Below are 17278 nucleotides of genomic sequence, written 5' to 3' on the forward strand. Positions count from 1 at the left end.
TGCCCACTTTTAAAAGATGTTAATTTAAAAGTGTTGCAAGCTGTAATTTGGCCGTCGTTGAAGAAATTTGGCAGGAACGTTACTCCTATTACTATGTATATGTGTACTAAATAAAAATTAGCAAAATCGGATGACGAACACACCCACTTTTTAAAAAAAATTTTAAAGTTAAATTTTAACAAAAAATGTAATATATGGCGGCCACCGTGGTGTGATGGTAGCGTACTCCGCCTACCACACCGTATGCCCTGGGTTCACACCCTGGGCAAAGCAACATCAAATTTTTAGAAATAAGGTTTTTCAATTAGAAGAAAATTTTTCTAAGCGGGGTCGCCCCTCGGCAGTGTTTCGCAAGCGCTCCGGGTGTATTTCTGCCATGAAAACCTCTCAGTGAAAACTCATCTGCCTTGCAGATGCCGTTCGGAGTCGGCATAAAACATGTAAGTCCCGTCCGGCCAATTTGTAGGGAAAATCAAGAGGAGCACGACGCAAATTGGAAGAGAAGCTCGGCCTTAGATCTCTTCGGAGGTTATCGCGCCTTACATTTATTATTTTTTATTTATAAGTAAATTATGTCAACATTCAACTCCAGCAATGATATGGTGCAACAAAATACAAAAATAAAAGAAATTTTCAAAATGGGCATGGCTCTGCCCTTTTTCATTTAATTTGTCTAGAATACTTTTAATGCTATAAGTCGAACAAAAATTTACCAATCCTTGTGAAATTTGGTAGGGGCATAGCTTCTACGATAACTGTTTTCTGTTAAAATGGGCGAAATCGGTTGAAGTCACGCCCAGTTTTTATACACAGTCGACCGTCTGTCCTTCCGCGCAGCCGCTAACACGATAACTTGAGCAAAAATCGATATATCTTTACTAAACTTAGTTCAGTTTATCTTGGTATTAAAAATGGGCGAAATCCGACTATGACCACGCCCACTTTTTCAATATCGAAAATTTCGAAAAATGAAAAAAATACCATAATTCTATACCAAATATGAAAAAAGGGATGAAACATGGTGATTGGATTGGTTTATTGACGCAAAATATAACTTTAGAAAAAACTTTGTAAAATGGGTGTGGCACCTACCATATTAATTAGAAGAATGAAAAAGTTCTGCAGGGCGAAATCAAAAGCCCTTAGAATCTTGGCAGGAATACTGTTCGTGGTAGTACATATATAAATTAATTAGCGGTACCCGACAGATGATGTTCTGGGTCATCCTGGTCCACATTTTGGTCGATATCTCAAAAACGGCTTCATATATACAACTAAGGGCCACTCCCTTTTAAAACCCCCATTAATACCTTCAATTTGATACCCATATCGTACAAACGCATTCTGGAGCCACCTCTGAGCCACTTTTATGGCGATATCACGAAGAGGCGTCTACCTATAGAACTAAGGCCCACTCCTTTTTAAAATACTCATTAACACCTTTCATTTGATTCCCATATGGTACAACCACATTCTAGAGTAACTCCTGGTCCACATTTATGGCGATATCTCGAAAAGGCGTCCCCCTATAGAACTAAGGAATCACTCCCTTTTAAAATACTCATTACCACCTTTCATTTGATACCCATATCGTACAAACACATTCTACAGTCACCCTGGTCCACCTTTATGGCGATATCCCGAAAAGACGTCGACCTATTGAACTATGGCCCAATTCCTTTTAAAATACTCTTTAATATCTTCCATTTGATACCCATGTCATACAAACACATTCCAGGCTTACCCTAGGTTTATTTTCCGACATGATGATTTTCCCTTATTTTGTCTCTAAAGCGCTCAGCTTAGCCTTCCTTACTTGTTGTTTTTTTTTTGTTCAGTATAAGACGTACTTTATCTAAACATACGCATATGTATGTAGGTGAAACACGACTACGCAGCTTTTCGAATTTCGAATTCAGCGGGGTTACATAATATGTAGGTTTGTGTCTTAGAGCACTGAAATAATTGCTCCTACAGATGGTGCGCTTTCGTAAATTTCGATATTTGGAGAGATCGTTCTAATTTACAAAAAACTTTTTCTATTAATTATAAACAAATACAGTAGTATTTGTTAACAAAAATAGGCCTATGCACTGCGGCTGATCCATACGAATCGATTCATATAACTTTTATATGATTTTACGTATGCTAAATATGCGAAACAGCCTGTCAATTGATTGTATGGAAATTTTGTTAGCTTATTAATATATAGATAATACCAAAAGCTAGAAAATAATTAAGTAGGTCCCAGGTACTAGTCATCACACTCCTCATCAATCTAGGGCGTTGATGAGAATTAAATAAAAGGCTTCACTCGGTGAAATGTCATATGCTTACATTTAGAGCAATTTAAAGCTAGTAAATTTGTTGTGCACCAACATTGGAAATCGGTAGGACAGTAAGTGTAGCAAAGTTTTACATCATCCGCATACATTATAGTATGGGAATATAATACTGTCTGTGGCAAGTCATTAATGAAAAGGGTAAAGAGCAAAGGGCCTAGATGACTTCCCTGGGGTACACCGGAGGAAACTCCGAACGATTCCGACAGATTGCACTTGAACAGGACTTTTTGGGTCCGGTTAGAAAGATAGCATTTCAGCCACATTAATAGGTGAAACGGAAAGTCCAGTAAATCAAGTTTATGAATAAGTAACTCATGGTTGACGGTATCAAATGCTTTGCTGAAGTGCGTGTAGATGACATCCGTTCGCTTGTTCGCTAAAAATCCCTCCATAACTATAGAGGTGAATACAAGCAAATTTGTAGTGGTTGACGTTTGATGAATGAAACCGTGTTGGCATGGAGATAAAAGACTAGAAAACTGATATTGGAGTTGACTGGTAACAATCTGTTCAAAGACTTTAGGAATGGCTGAAAGTTGAGCAATACCCCTGTAGTTTTCAACTTTTGACCTACTACATTTTTTATGCAGGGGTATAATAAAAAATTGTTTCCAAAGTGGTGGGAATGACGCAGATCCCAGAGATAGCTCAAATAATTTTAAAATAGGCTCATACATGTTTTCGGCGCAGTACCTAAGCACGCAACTAGGAACACCGTTTGGTCCTGGAGAAAAGGTGGGCTTCAAAGATTGAAGACTCTGAAGAACAATATTACCATCAATAGCAGGATTCTTAATGGAATTCGAACTATCTAAGCGATAGGGGTATTGACCGGAATGAAAACCACTCGATGAATACGTGGACTTAAAGAACTCAGAAAATAGTTCAGCAACGTCGTCATCAGTGCAAGCTTTTTTACATCCAAAGGTTAATGAGGAAGGATACCCAGAAGTTTTCCGCTTTGAATTTACGAACCTGTAAAACTTTTTTGGATTTTTAAAAAATTGGGCTTTACAACAACTCAAGTAATTTTTATAACAAAGCTGATTAAGACAGTGAAATTTAGAACGAGCTATTAGATATTTAGAGAGGTCTGCAGAAGCTCCAGATTTCTTGAATCTCTTATAAAACCTAGATTTAATGTTATTAAGCCTGATAAGTTGCCTTGAAAACAAAGGGGGCTTATTCGAACATAGGATATAGCGAGTAGGAATGCAGGTATCAAAGAAGGCATCTAGCGTACTGTAAAATATAGATTGCCGAATCGACATCAGTGCAAGCATAGAGATCCGACCAATCATGGGAAGCCAACAGATCATTGAGCATAATGAAATTGGCTTTGTAGAAGCATCTAGATCGGGGACGAGACTGTACTTGAATCCTACGGGGTAGGCTGATATCAAGTGATATCTCTAGCGTAGGGTGAAGAAGGTCTTCTGGAAGGGATAAAGGTGGGATTTGCGTGAGGGCAGTACCCACCGAGCCATCCACAAATACTAGATCCAGCATTTTATTTCCACTATTTGGAACATTGTTAATCTGTAAAAGAGATGAGTCTAACAAGCAATTCAGAAATTCATGTTGAGCAGTGGGAGTTAAAAAGTTTGAATCACTTATATTAACCCAACTAACTGTTGGCAAGTTAAAGTCACCAACAACAACAAGTCGATCGTTATCTCCCAACTGCAACAGCAAACAATTACGCTATAGCTACCGAATGAAAGCCTAACTGCTATGAATTCGATATGAGAGATATTGTCCAGCGAAATCAACTCAGATGATAGGTTAGATTCAACAGCAATAAGGATACCTCCCGCTCTAGAGATGCGATCACGCCGATAAACAGCATATTTATTTGAAAAAACCTCAGAATTGTAATTATCAGGCATTAGCCAGGTATCCGTAAAAGCTACAACTTGTGTGGAAAAGTTGAAAGAATTAAGGAAGAATGGAACAAGTTTTGATCGTAAACCACGAACATTTTGGTAATTAATGAGAAGATGGGACAGATCAGCAATTAGCTTTGTGTTTTTATTACTGTGTAATGAACTGAGTAATGAAATTGGCTTTGTAGAAGCATCTAGATCGGGGACGAGACTGTACTTGAATCCTACGGGGTAGGCTGATATCAAGTGATATCTCTAGCGTAGGGTGAAGAAGGTCTTCTGGAAGGGATAAAGGTGGGATTTGCGTAAGGGCAGTACCCACCGAGCCATCCACAAATACTAGATCCAGCATTTTATTTCCACTATTTGGAACATTGTTAATCTGTAAAAGAGATGAGTCTAACAAGCAATTCAGAAATTCATGTTGAGCAGTGGGAGTTAAAAAGTTTGAATCACTTATATTAACCCAACTAACTGTTGGCAAGTTAAAGTCACCAACAACAAGTCGATCGTTATCTCCCAACTGCAACAGCAAACAATTACGCTATAGCTACCGAATGAAAGCCTAACTGCTATGAATTCGATATGAGAGATATTGTCCAGCGAAATCAACTCAGATGATAGGTTAGATTCAACAGCAATAAGGATACCTCCCGTTCTAGAGATGCGATCACGCCGATAAACAGCATATTTATTTGAAAAAACCTCAGAATTGTAATTATCAGGCTTTAGCCAGGTCTCCGTAAAAGCTACAACTTGTGCAGAAAAGTTGAAAGAATTAAGGAAGAATGGAACAAGTTTTGATCGTAAACCACGAACATTTTGGTAATTAATGAGAAGACGGGACAGATCAGCAATTAGCTTTGTGTTTTTATTACTGTGTTCGTCAAACCGTTTTTGGCTGTAATAAAACAGGTTCGGCCCTCGCCTTTCTTGTGAACAAGTGAACCACAGTATGCTTAGGCCAAAAAGAGGAATCAAGTACCTTATCGATATATTCATCTGAAAGAGATATTTTAAATGAGGAGATGTCTCTCTCATATTTAAAGTTAAATTTATACACAATGATGTTACTAGTGGGTGCAACACCAATGAGCAATATCATTTTCGGTAAGCGAGAAGTGTAATCGGGACACAAATACAACCCTACGAGGTGGCACGGCAGTCACCTGCAAAGGAGTAGCGGATAGCGCACCAGAGAGCTGGGAAGGTGCGGCCGTTGTAGAACAGTTGACAGAAAACGCATTGCTTGACCTAGCGTTGGTTATCGAGCCCGTCAATGAAGTACTATTTTTTTCAGGTACACTTGTATCGCTAGCAACAACGTCAGTATCGGTAACTGTTATTGTTGGAGCTAAAGATGCCGGTGGAGGTGTAGGATGAATTGGGGAGTCCAGCCAAATCAACATTGGTGACGTAGAACAAACAGCCGCAAAGGTACCACTATTAGTTGGTGCATCATTTAATTTGCCAGAGATCGTCTCGCTAGAAGTCTCGATAGAGCTTTGTGGAGATTCCTGAGCTGCATTGTTCATAACGTCTTTGGCAAGCCTGTTCGTATCAGTCAACGCGGTTGAAGGGACATACTTAGGAGGACAGCTTTGCCCCTGACTCGAAGACAAATCATTGTTGGGCATACATTTCTTACGTTTTGGGGATTCAGATATCACTTTCAATTTTTTAAAGTGAGCTTACATCGTTTTGAATCTTTCGTTAAGGTCACGAAACCCAATAAAAATGTTGTTGAACTCTTTCTGAGTTTGCCTCATAAAAGCTCGCATGTCATTTTCTACGGAACGACAATCATGACATGCCCAGTTCAGTCCAATTTTGCTGGATATTAGGTCACCAACCCGACGGCCTATGTGAGAGAAACCGGCACAGATAACATGAGCCATATTATCACAGAGCCAACAACAAACATAAGTATCACCACGGGAAGTTTTCTTTTGATTGGTGCACTTCTTGACACAGCAATCCAACATAATTGCAAAGTTAAACAAACCCAAAAGAAAAATAGGCAAAAGAAACTATAAGTATAGGATAAATTGAACAGCTGTTCAAAAAATATGAGCGAGAATTATTTTGGAGCACTGGATGCAAATCGCAAGACAGCGTATAGCTAGCAGCGGACACAACAGAAAGCAAAAAGGGCACACAATGACTTGCTAATAGCAGCTACCAACAAAAAGGTATGCAGTTATCACAAATTTTTGTGAAAATCTATGATCTATGAACACACAGACTGAATGTTTAAATTGCACAAAAAGCCACTATGTATATTCCACTGTGTAAAGATTTAATACGAACTTATAAACTGTTTTCTATTATATTAATGAATATTTATAAAAGATAAAACTTGTTACAAATTAAAAAGAATAACAATTCGAAGAGCGATCAAAAACACGTCCGCGCACGGCAAGGTTACCAGATCAAATTTATTTAGTTCATTTTGTTACACGGACTCTTTCCTGACAATTTGTTACAATCTAGGTCACATACTCCTTCCAAAGACTACTATACTCGGCGCCACGCATGCTTGTCCCTACTCGAACTCCAAAATATTTTGATTCACTTCTACCTGACTGTATGGCATATTTGTTCCAAATGTGAGCCAAATCGGATCACAAATACGAGTATTTTTAATACCTCGATCCTTGCCACATCTAGTAGGATTTTTTTTCATGAAGTGATTTCTATTTCTGTATGTAATATCAGACCAAAAATACGATTTTTTAATATCCCGATCCTTGCGCCACCTGGCAGCGATTTTTTTTTCGTGTGGCGCTTTCTGTTCATGTATGTAATATGTGTTCCAATATGAGCCTAATCGGACAACAAATACGATTTTTTTGAATATCGCGATCCTTGCGCCACCTGGCGACAATTTTTTTCATATGTCGCTTTCTATTCATGTATGTGTTATGTGTTCCAAATATGGACCACAAATACGATTTTTTGAAACATTTCGATCCATGCGGCACCTATCGGAGTTTTTTTTTATTCCAAGTTTTATCTTGTAGCTTATCGGGAAGTTACTTAAAATTTTAATTACAAAATTCGTTCACAATGGCCGTGGGGCCGACCGACCCGTCAGTCAGGTCAAGCTAAATAAAACCGTTTAATTATTGTAAAAGGCCTTGAGCTCGAATTCGAACCAGGAATCCTTTATCAATAGGCCGATATAAACAAAAACAATAAGTAGCAGTCAAGAGATTTTAAGTAAAGTTCGGTTAGTTTTGTATTTGAACCTCTTTACGTTTTGGTAATATATGCTTATCCGGTTACCTCTTAGTTTTTTGAAGCAGTATCGTATTTGGGTTTATCGCCACATTTTTAAAAGTCGTATTCGGCGTATATTTGAACCCCGGAATTAAAGCGCCAGGCGGACAAAAGGAACTGTTCAAAATAGCATTGAAATCTTTCAAGGACATATCAATTTTGAATTAAGATTCATTTCGCTGGTATTTGTGCAACATTTCAACTCTTGCCAACAAAAAAAAAATTTATTAGAAGTAATAACTAATCTGTTGCTTACCTTTTCTAAAGTAATGAGGATAGTCTTATTGTCTTGAAGCACCCAAACAGAATCCTCTTGCTTGATTTCTGCACAAAGTGTGCCATTTAAGATAGGTTCCTGCCCTTTTAGTCCGACTAATAGAGAACTTTTTCCTATGATAACGGATACATCCTTTGCTCTCAAAGAAGACGAATTTTTGATAGGAATCTTAATCTGCAAATAATGCCAAAAATAAAATTAAAGTAAAAAATACACATATAAACTTGTATAAGATTAGTTTAATTTTAGTCTTAACTAACTAATATTATAAAGAGAAAATACTTATTTGTATGTTTATCTTGAATATGCTCCGAACTACTGGACCCATTTTTATAAACTTTTGGAAGTATAGTCACTAGGTCTGCGAATACTTGGCGCGATTTACCTCCGAGGAGATTCCATTCCAATTTGCGTCGTGCTCCTTTTAATTTTCCCTACAAATTGGGACGGGACCTACATTAGTTTTCACTAAGAAGCTTTTCATGGCAGAAATAAACAAGGAGGCTTTGCCAAATCAATTCCGATTTTTTGACTGGAAGTTAAGCCCAGGACCGTCCATGTAGTTGGCGGAGCATACTACCAACACAACTCGACATAATCATCAGGAATTCCAAACAAAATTTCAACCTATTGTACATGGACATATGTTAATAAATTTATATGGGATATGACAACCTTTGGTTAAACAACTGATAATAGTTAAGGATAAAAGTTTAGATGAAAGTTTTGGTTTGAAGTCAAACTATAAAACTAAGTAGTATTACTCATACATATTGTTTTGTCGCAAACCAATTCGCGCTTCTCCGCAAGATGTTTGCAGATACCGTAATAGTTAGGAACGATTTGTTAGTAGGTACCTATATGCCTAGATAAAGGCTAACGATTTATTATCGCATCATCAAATGTAATTGCATGTAGAAATGATCCCGTGCATGCAACAAAAGAGTGTGTTCTTTCAACAAGACAAAAGAAAAACCCTTTTTGATTACTTTTGACTATTTTCGATAACGGCGATGGTTACTAGGACATGTTTCTGAATTTCACTTCTTCATCGGCTAGCTTTTCGGGAGCTGAGCATTGAACTCGAGTCTCCAACATTCATATCAGTGCAAAGGCAGATACCTTTAGCTACTCAGCCATACGAATGTCCCGTTGCTCGCTGTACAATTGGTCTCTAAGAATTACCTTTTTTAGTTTCTATGCCTTTTATTCACCATTTAGGCACATACACTCTGTATGTAGTTTACTCCTAATGGTGTGGATATGATTTTAGGCGCGCTTATGAAAGCTTCGTAACATTCGTTCGGATTTTTACAGTATTTGTTTTTTTTTTTAATACTTCCGCTGTTACTATTATATCAATATGATCATATGTATTTGATTAGCGAGCTTTACTCATATTGCTTTATACAATGGTTTTTGTTATTGATATTAGAGAGTAGCTAAAGGCATTTGCACTGATATGAATGTTGGAGATTCGAGTTCAATGCTCAGCTCCCGAAAAGCTAGCTGATGGAGAAGTGAAATTCAGAAACATGTCCTAGTAACCATCGCCGTTTGTAATCTTTAGAATTTTTCTCTAATATCAATAACAAAAACCATTGTATAAAGCAATACGAGCAAAGCTCGGTAATTAAATACATATGATCATATTAATATAATAGTAACAGCGGAAGTATTAAAAAAAACAAATTCTGTAAAAATCCGAACAAATGTTACTAAGCTTTCATAAGCGCGCCTAAATTCATATCCACACCATTAGGTATAAACTACATACAGGGTGTATGTGCCTAAATGGTGAATAAAAGGAATAAAAACTAAAAATGGCAATTCTTAGAGACCAGTTGTACAGCGAGCAACGGGACATTCATATGGATATCTGCCTTTGCACTGATATGAATGTTGGAAAGCTAGCTGGTGAAGAAGTGAAATTCAGAAACACGTCCTAGTAACCATCGCCGTTTGTAATCTTTACAATTTTCTCTAGTATCAATAACAAAAACCATTGTATAAAGCAATATGAGCAAAGCTCGCTAATTAAATACATATGATCATATTGATATAATAGTAACAGCGGTTGTATTAAAAAAAAAACAAATACTGTAAAAATCCGAACAAATGTTACTAAGCTTTCATAAGCGCGCCTAAAATCATATCCACACCATTAGGAATAAACTACATACAGAGAGTATGTGCCTAAATGGTGAATAAAAGGAATAGAAACTAAAAACGGCAATTCTTATGAACACTGATATGAATGTTGGAGATTCGAGTTCAATGCTCAGCTCCCGAAAAGCTAGCTGATGAAGAAGTGAAATTCAGAAACATGTCCTAGTAACCATCGCCGTTTGTAATCTTTACAATTTTTCTCTAATATCAATAACAAAAACCATTGTATAAAGCATCATGAGCAAAGCTCGCTAATTAAATACATGATTTTTTTAGAGGTAATCAATTAGTAATTGATTTTTTAGGAAATGAAATTCAGAAACATGTCCTAGTAACCATCGCCGTTTGTAATGTTTAGAATTTTTCTCTAATATCAATAACAAAAACCATTGTATAAAGCAATACGATCAAAGCTCGCTAATTAAATACATATGATCATATTGATATAATAGTAACAGCGGAAGTATTAAAAAAAAAAACAAATTCTGTAAAAATCCGAACAAATGTTACTAAGCTTTCATAAGCGCGCCTAAAATCATATCCACACCATTAGGAATAAACTACATACAGAGTGTATGTGCCTAAATGGTGAATAAAAGGAATAAAAACTAAAAATGGCAATTCTTAGAGACCAATTGTACAGCGAGCAACGGGACATTCATATGGCTATCTGCCTTTGCACTGATATGAATGTTGGAAAGCTAGCTGGTGAAGAAGTGAAATTCAGAAACACGTCCTAGTAACCATCGCCGTTTGTAATCTTTACAATTTTCTCTAGTATCAATATCAAAAACTATTGTATAAAGCTATATGAGCAAAGCTCGCTAATTAAATACATATGATCATATTGATACAATAGTAACAGCGGTTGTATTAAAAAAAAAAAAACAAATACTGTAAAAATCCGAACAAATGTTACTAAGCTTTTATAAGCGCGCCTAAAATCATATCCACACCATTAGGAATAAACTACATACAGAGTGTATGTGCCTAAATGGTGAATAAAAGGAAGAGAAACTAAAAAAGGCAATTCTTGTGAACACTGATATGAATGTTGGAGATTCGAGTTCAATGCTCAGCTCCCGAAAAGCTAGCTGATGAAGAAGTGAAATTCAGAAACATGTCCTAGTAACCATCGCCGTTTGTAATCTTTACAATTTTTCTCTAATATCAATAACAAAAACCATTGTATAAAGCAATATGAGCAAAGCTCGCTAATTAAATACATATGATTTTTTTAGAGGTAATCAATTAGTAATTGATTTTTTAGGAAATGAAATTCAGAAACATGTCCTAGTAACCATCGCCGTTTGTAATCTTTACAATTTTTCTCTAATATCAATAACAAAAACCATTGTATAAAGCAATATGAGCAAAGCTCGCTAATTAAATGCATATGGTTTTTTTAGAGGTAATCAATTAGTAATTGATTTTTTAGGAAATGAAATGATCATTGGAAATTAAAATATGCATCCAACTAATTTATTACTAATGCTAATTCAAATTTAATAGGTCTGGTTCTAAGCTGGGTGCCTAGAGCTTTGAGACAAACACGTGGATCCGAATAACCCTAGAATGTAGAATATGTTTATTGCGATATCTCAATCCGTTTTCGCGATATAAACCTAAATTTAGACCAGGGATATAGACCCAAATTTGGACCTCTGGATGAGTTTTAGCGATATGAGTATAAAACGAAAGGTATTAAAAGGGGTATTAGAAGGTTATGGGTTTATTTCAATATCCAATTTTTTTCTTAAGATATTGACCTAAATGAGGGCCGGGATTAGCCCTAGATTGCATAGTTGATAGGTATGAGAATACTGCTGGTTGACTCGAGTCTCGAGATATATATCAAAACCTTGGCCCAAGAAACCGTAACACGAGTGCTTTATGAAAGTATTTTTGATATTGTAACAGCGCCCTAAACTCAAACACACCACATCAAAATCAATCAGCTGATGTTTCATTTATAACATGCCCATCGGCAATAATGCGACCCTGCACGCAAAAATGCAGATACACACATTATTATAATGATTGAATTCCTTGTTTAAGTTTTTTGGGTAAAACAAACCCTGTTTGCAAATCAGCTCAAAAATAAAGGAAAAGCTACATGCATTACAGCAATTTGGAACAAATAAAGCTCTAATGTGACATACTATAAAGTCTTGCGTTTTTCATTTTGTTGCTGCCATCACGCGCCCACTAAGTATTGTCAAGAACTTCCATTTTTTCGGATATTTGGACCAACCTCGTCAGAACCTCGACAATCCGGATTATTGTTTCCCCATTTTGGTTATTTGGTAAGAACAATTCCTTTTTACAACGTAACGATTGGGAACATTTTGCTACAGGGCGACCGTGACGTGCGGGCCAGCCGCTAGTAAAATAATCTAATTTTTTGAATTGGGGCATCCATGTGTGGGCACAGAAAAACGCCATTTGTGGGCACAGAAAAACGCCATTTTATACCTATGTACGCAAAATAACCTCAAATTTTTTTGACTGCGGCGAGGGAGCACCCAAAAATAACCTCAATTTTTCTGACTGCGGCGCGGGAGCACCCAACATAACCTCAATTTTTATACTCACATTTCTCAATTTTTATGAATTCATTAGTTTACATGTGTTTAAGCCTACAATATAGTTAGCTACATCTATTCGAACATACTACACTTGTTTTGCTTGCATGTGTACAATTATTTTTGCACACGTATATTTTCTTCTTCATGTGAACTTTACCGGCTATGTATGTTACAAGTGAATTAAAGTGAACCCAAAGTGTGATTTTTGTAAACGGTAATTCCCTAAACTCTTGACGTGTTCTTAAACCAATTTTTCAAATAGTCCTTTACAAATATTTCTCTTTTCAAATTTTCAGGCATTTTGACCCATTTCCACGTACATATGGTAAAATGTGGATTTTGATACAACGGTGGTTTGTGAAAAACCAATTAAATTTTTACAAACGGTGGTTTGTTAAAAACCAATTTACATTTTTTTATACATGCGGTGGTTCCGTGAAAAACCAATTTGAGATTGTCGTATAAAGCGGTGCGTCCGTGATTACCAAATTTGTGAAATTTTTACCAATTCATACCTATATACTTTTGTGACATTTTGAATTCAAATACATTTCTTTTATAAATTTTTCATACAAGTATATTGCAGTTCCAATTAATTCTTCCAATAAAGTGTTAAATATTTCCGTAGAGACTATTCACCAGCAAATCATTTCACTTTATCAAAATTTTTCTTTAACAGTTCAGCTTCAAATATAAACTCAGACATTCGAATAAGTACTTTATTAATTTCATAGTTTGAACTGAATTATTTTTGCTATTCTGATAACTACATATGTACCTAAGAAATGGTAAGCAAGTGCAAAAAAATTCAGACTCAGATTCCGATATTTCAGCTTCAAGCTACGAAAGTTTAAATTCATCTCCGACCGAAGAGGTCACAAACCAGGAAAATAGATTTTCATTGTCAACAGATTTTCCAGGCTTCGAAGATTCTTCCAGTAAAAACTTAACTTCTAATTTAGCTTCTAATCTTAACGATTCAAATAGTGCACAATCAACTTCAACTTTTTCTACTTTTAAATCGCAGCTTATCTACTCAAATAATACAACTCTAGTTAACCTTTCTTCTAACGTAAATCCAGATCTTAACGATCCAATTAGTATAAACCTTGCCTCACCTTCTGCTAATTCAGCTTCAGAGCTTAACAATCAAATCATGGCAACAATTGAGGAAAAGAAAGCTTTCATTAACACATGTGCTAATTCTATTATAGAAAACTACAGTGGTGATCCTCTAGCACTTGACTCCTTTATAGACAAAATTGCAGTACTTGAACAATTCGCTACGGCAGATCTAACCGATATTTTTATAGCGTTCATAAAATCAAAACTAGAGGGTAAAGCCCGTGAAGCAATACCAAGACAAGTAACTTCAGTCAACGAAGTTAAAGTAGCTCTACGTAACAGAATAAAACCGGATAACTCGAAAGTTGTTGCAGGGAGAATTGCAGCGTTGCACGTTAGCAATAACAATTACACAGATTTTGCCAAAAAAGTTGAAGATTTAGCTGACTCACTTGAGCGGTCTCTTATTATTGAAGGGATCACTCAAGCAAAAGCTCATGAAATGGCAGTCGAACAAACTGTTAACGTGTGTCGTGTAAATGCAAAATCAAATTTAGTAAAAACCACTATAGCCTCAACGGCATTTACAGATCCGAAAGACGTAGTAGCGAAACTAATCGTAGAACAAAACAACGTAGAAACCGATGGTCAGGTTTTAGCTTTTCGATCACGTGGTAACAACACACTCATAAATTCACGTGGTAGTTATCGTGGCTTTTACCCAAACCGCGGCTATACTGGTAATAGAATAATAATTCATTTGCATACAACAGCAACTACAACGGCAACAACAATCAAAGATATAGGAATTATAATGGAAATAGATAACAGAATAACAACAATAATAATACGCGTCAAATACTAATTCCAATTCAAATACAAATAATAGTAACAATAGAAGCAAAACAAAAACGTCGTGAAAACGTCGTTGCTTCTTTTCTCGGTAGACACAAAAGCCCTAACTACGAGCAGATAGTGAACGACTTAATCAATAATTATGCGAAAATGGGTAAATATTAAAGGCTTATTAAAATTAATTCCCCAAAATTCTATAACTTGTTTACCTAACTAATATTTTCTTTCCAGGCGTAAATATGTCGTTAAAAATTCACTTTCTGCACTCACATTTGAGCTTTTTTCCGGCAAATCTTGGCGACGAAAGTGACGAACATGGCGAAAGGTTTCATCAGCAAATGAAATTAATTGAAAATCGATATCAAGGATTCTGGGACGTCGCAATGATGGGTGATTACTGCTGGTTTCTCATAAGAGAAACCGATCCTAAACTGAATAAGCGTCAAAGTCGAACACATAATTATTTCGGCTACATAGTAAAATAAAATTAAGATAAAGATTGTTAGAATATAGTACAAACATAAATAAATTAAAAAAAAAAGTTAAAAATATGGGTAATTTCATTCATAAATTGAACTTTTAACTAAATAGGAACAGAGCATAGCTAGATATTTCACTCTTCTTTATACCATACGTACGTTTTGAGGTATACGTTGAAATTGCGCAACCTGGGTATTTTTATTTGATCGCTTATAACTTACGTAGTTTTGCATTGATTTTCTTCGATGATAGCTTATCTTTTTTCTAATTAAACAGAGCTTTACGTAAATAAAAAATATTTGGAAAAAAGTTGTGGTTTTGGAATGCTGCCCTCGCAAAAAGTAATTTTTTTCATATTTTTTCATAAAAAAAAACAAAAATCTGAAATGATGAGCTAATATCTCGAAAACTATATGGTTGAGCAAAAAACAATGTATGATGCATTTATAGAAAATTTTATCATCTTTCCAATTATGTAAACTTATTTGCAATTGCTTGACCCGTGAGATATAGGTAATTAAAGGGAGCCATCTTTTTGGTTTTTTCGAATAACGGTAAATTGCAAATATCTCAAAAACGGTACCATAGAATCAAAAATGAACTCGATTTTCGAAATCAGGGGGTGGTTTTACATACGAATTTCATAACGGCGTCTCTGATAAATTTTGGCCGTCGACCAGTGTTATTTATTCTTGCCCCTTACCACTGGTGGGGGGAAGCAAGAAAAATATTGAAAAAGAAGTGGATGATCTTTCCTCTTGAGAATTCGTTTAATTCTAATTTATTTAAAAATAAAAAGGGTTTATATACAATTTCTTACAACTATGTTCCTATTCTAATTATGTATGTATGTTTGGTTGTGTTTGTACACATGTGTAAATATTTCTATTTCTATTGTATACATTAGATATCAGTGCATTTTTAGGTACTTGATCTATCTGTGGGCTTCTTTGTCGGCAGAATTATTCCAACAAATGATGGTTTCTAATGAAACGCTTTATCGCTGCCGAATCAAGGAAACACACTGTATAACTTTATATAAATATTTCTTGATTTTATTCGCGGATGAACCACAGTGTTTGCGATTTAGTTTTTACAAATTTATGATGAATGCGTGCGCTTGTCACGGCCGCTCGAACAAAGAACAAAGTAAGAAAGAGTATAAAACTCATTTTGACATTTATCATTGAATGACATGTGAATCGTGTCGCGAAGTAAATTGACTCTCATTGACTATTGTAAAAAGGCTAGTTAGTAAACCGCCACATACTCCCCCACCAGTGATCCACCGATCACGTTGAAAAAGTTACAAAACGATTGGGTTTTCTAATCAGTCTTCCTGATCGTGCTCTAACTTCTGTGGGTACACAGTTAACGTTATTGGATTTTTTGGCATGTTCAAATTTTTGACTAAGAGGTTCATTGTTTTCTTTAACATTATTTTTTACAATAAAATTTTTGGTATTCGTTTCATTATTATCCTTATATGATACAGCTGCTTTTAAACGGTCACATGATACCGTTACCAATCTTCCATTTACCCGAATGTCGAAATTTTTTTCTTTTCGTTTAACAACTTCAAATGGGCCATCAATTCGAAAGTTCTTTTTGAATGAAACAATGGTTCACAGAGTGATTCGAAGTGACAATGGTTTTGATTTGGTTCATGACGTTTTTTAGATTTTTAACAAAATCTGTCGAGAGATCAGTAGTTTTGTCATCGAGAAAATCGCCCGGCAATCTTAAAGTTGTGCCGTATAACAATTCAGCTGAACAAGCTTGTAAATCATTTTTAATTGTCGTTCTTAATGCGAGCATGATTAAAGGTAACACGTCATACCAAGTTTCGTTTTGATGACACATGATTGATGCCTTCAGAGTTCTATGGAAACGTTCAATCAAGCCGTTGGCTTGTGGATGATAGGGAGTGGTACGGATGTGTTTACAACCAAGAAGACGATTCAATTCTTTGAATACATTCGATTCGAATTGTCGACCTTGATCGGTTGTGACATATAATGGTACGCCATAGTGTGAAATCCATCCACGAATGAGTGCATTGGCTACCGTTTCAGCTGTCATGTTTTCGATGGGGATTGTAACTGGCCAGCGTGAGAAACGATCAATGCATGTTAAGCAATAACGGAATCCCTTGGATAACGGCAAAGGTCCAATGATATCAATATTTATGTGTTTGAAACGACCGTCAGGTGCATTGAAATTAGCTAAAGCAGTTTTGTTATGTTTGTGAACTTTGCTTTTTTGGCAATTAACACATTCACTTGACCATTTAGAGACATCCGATTTGATGTTTGGCCATACATAACGTTC

The 17278-nt window shown here is 35.9% G+C and overlaps 1 protein-coding gene across 2 annotated transcripts in view; it reads right to left on the reverse strand.

The window, feature by feature from the left end:
• Positions 1–17278, reverse strand: part of nudC (nuclear distribution C, dynein complex regulator) — a 388789-nt gene that overhangs the window by 158538 nt on the left and 212973 nt on the right. For both annotated transcript variants that reach the window (XM_067790417.1, XM_067790416.1), the window contains exon 4: positions 7770–7964. In XM_067790417.1, the coding sequence (XP_067646518.1) occupies positions 7770–7964 (195 nt within the window). The remainder of the gene's footprint in view (positions 1–7769; positions 7965–17278) is intronic.

The sequence above is a fragment of the Eurosta solidaginis genome, chromosome 5, assembly GCF_040869045.1.
Source record: "Eurosta solidaginis isolate ZX-2024a chromosome 5, ASM4086904v1, whole genome shotgun sequence".
In the NCBI taxonomy this organism is placed as follows: domain Eukaryota; kingdom Metazoa; phylum Arthropoda; class Insecta; order Diptera; family Tephritidae; genus Eurosta; species Eurosta solidaginis.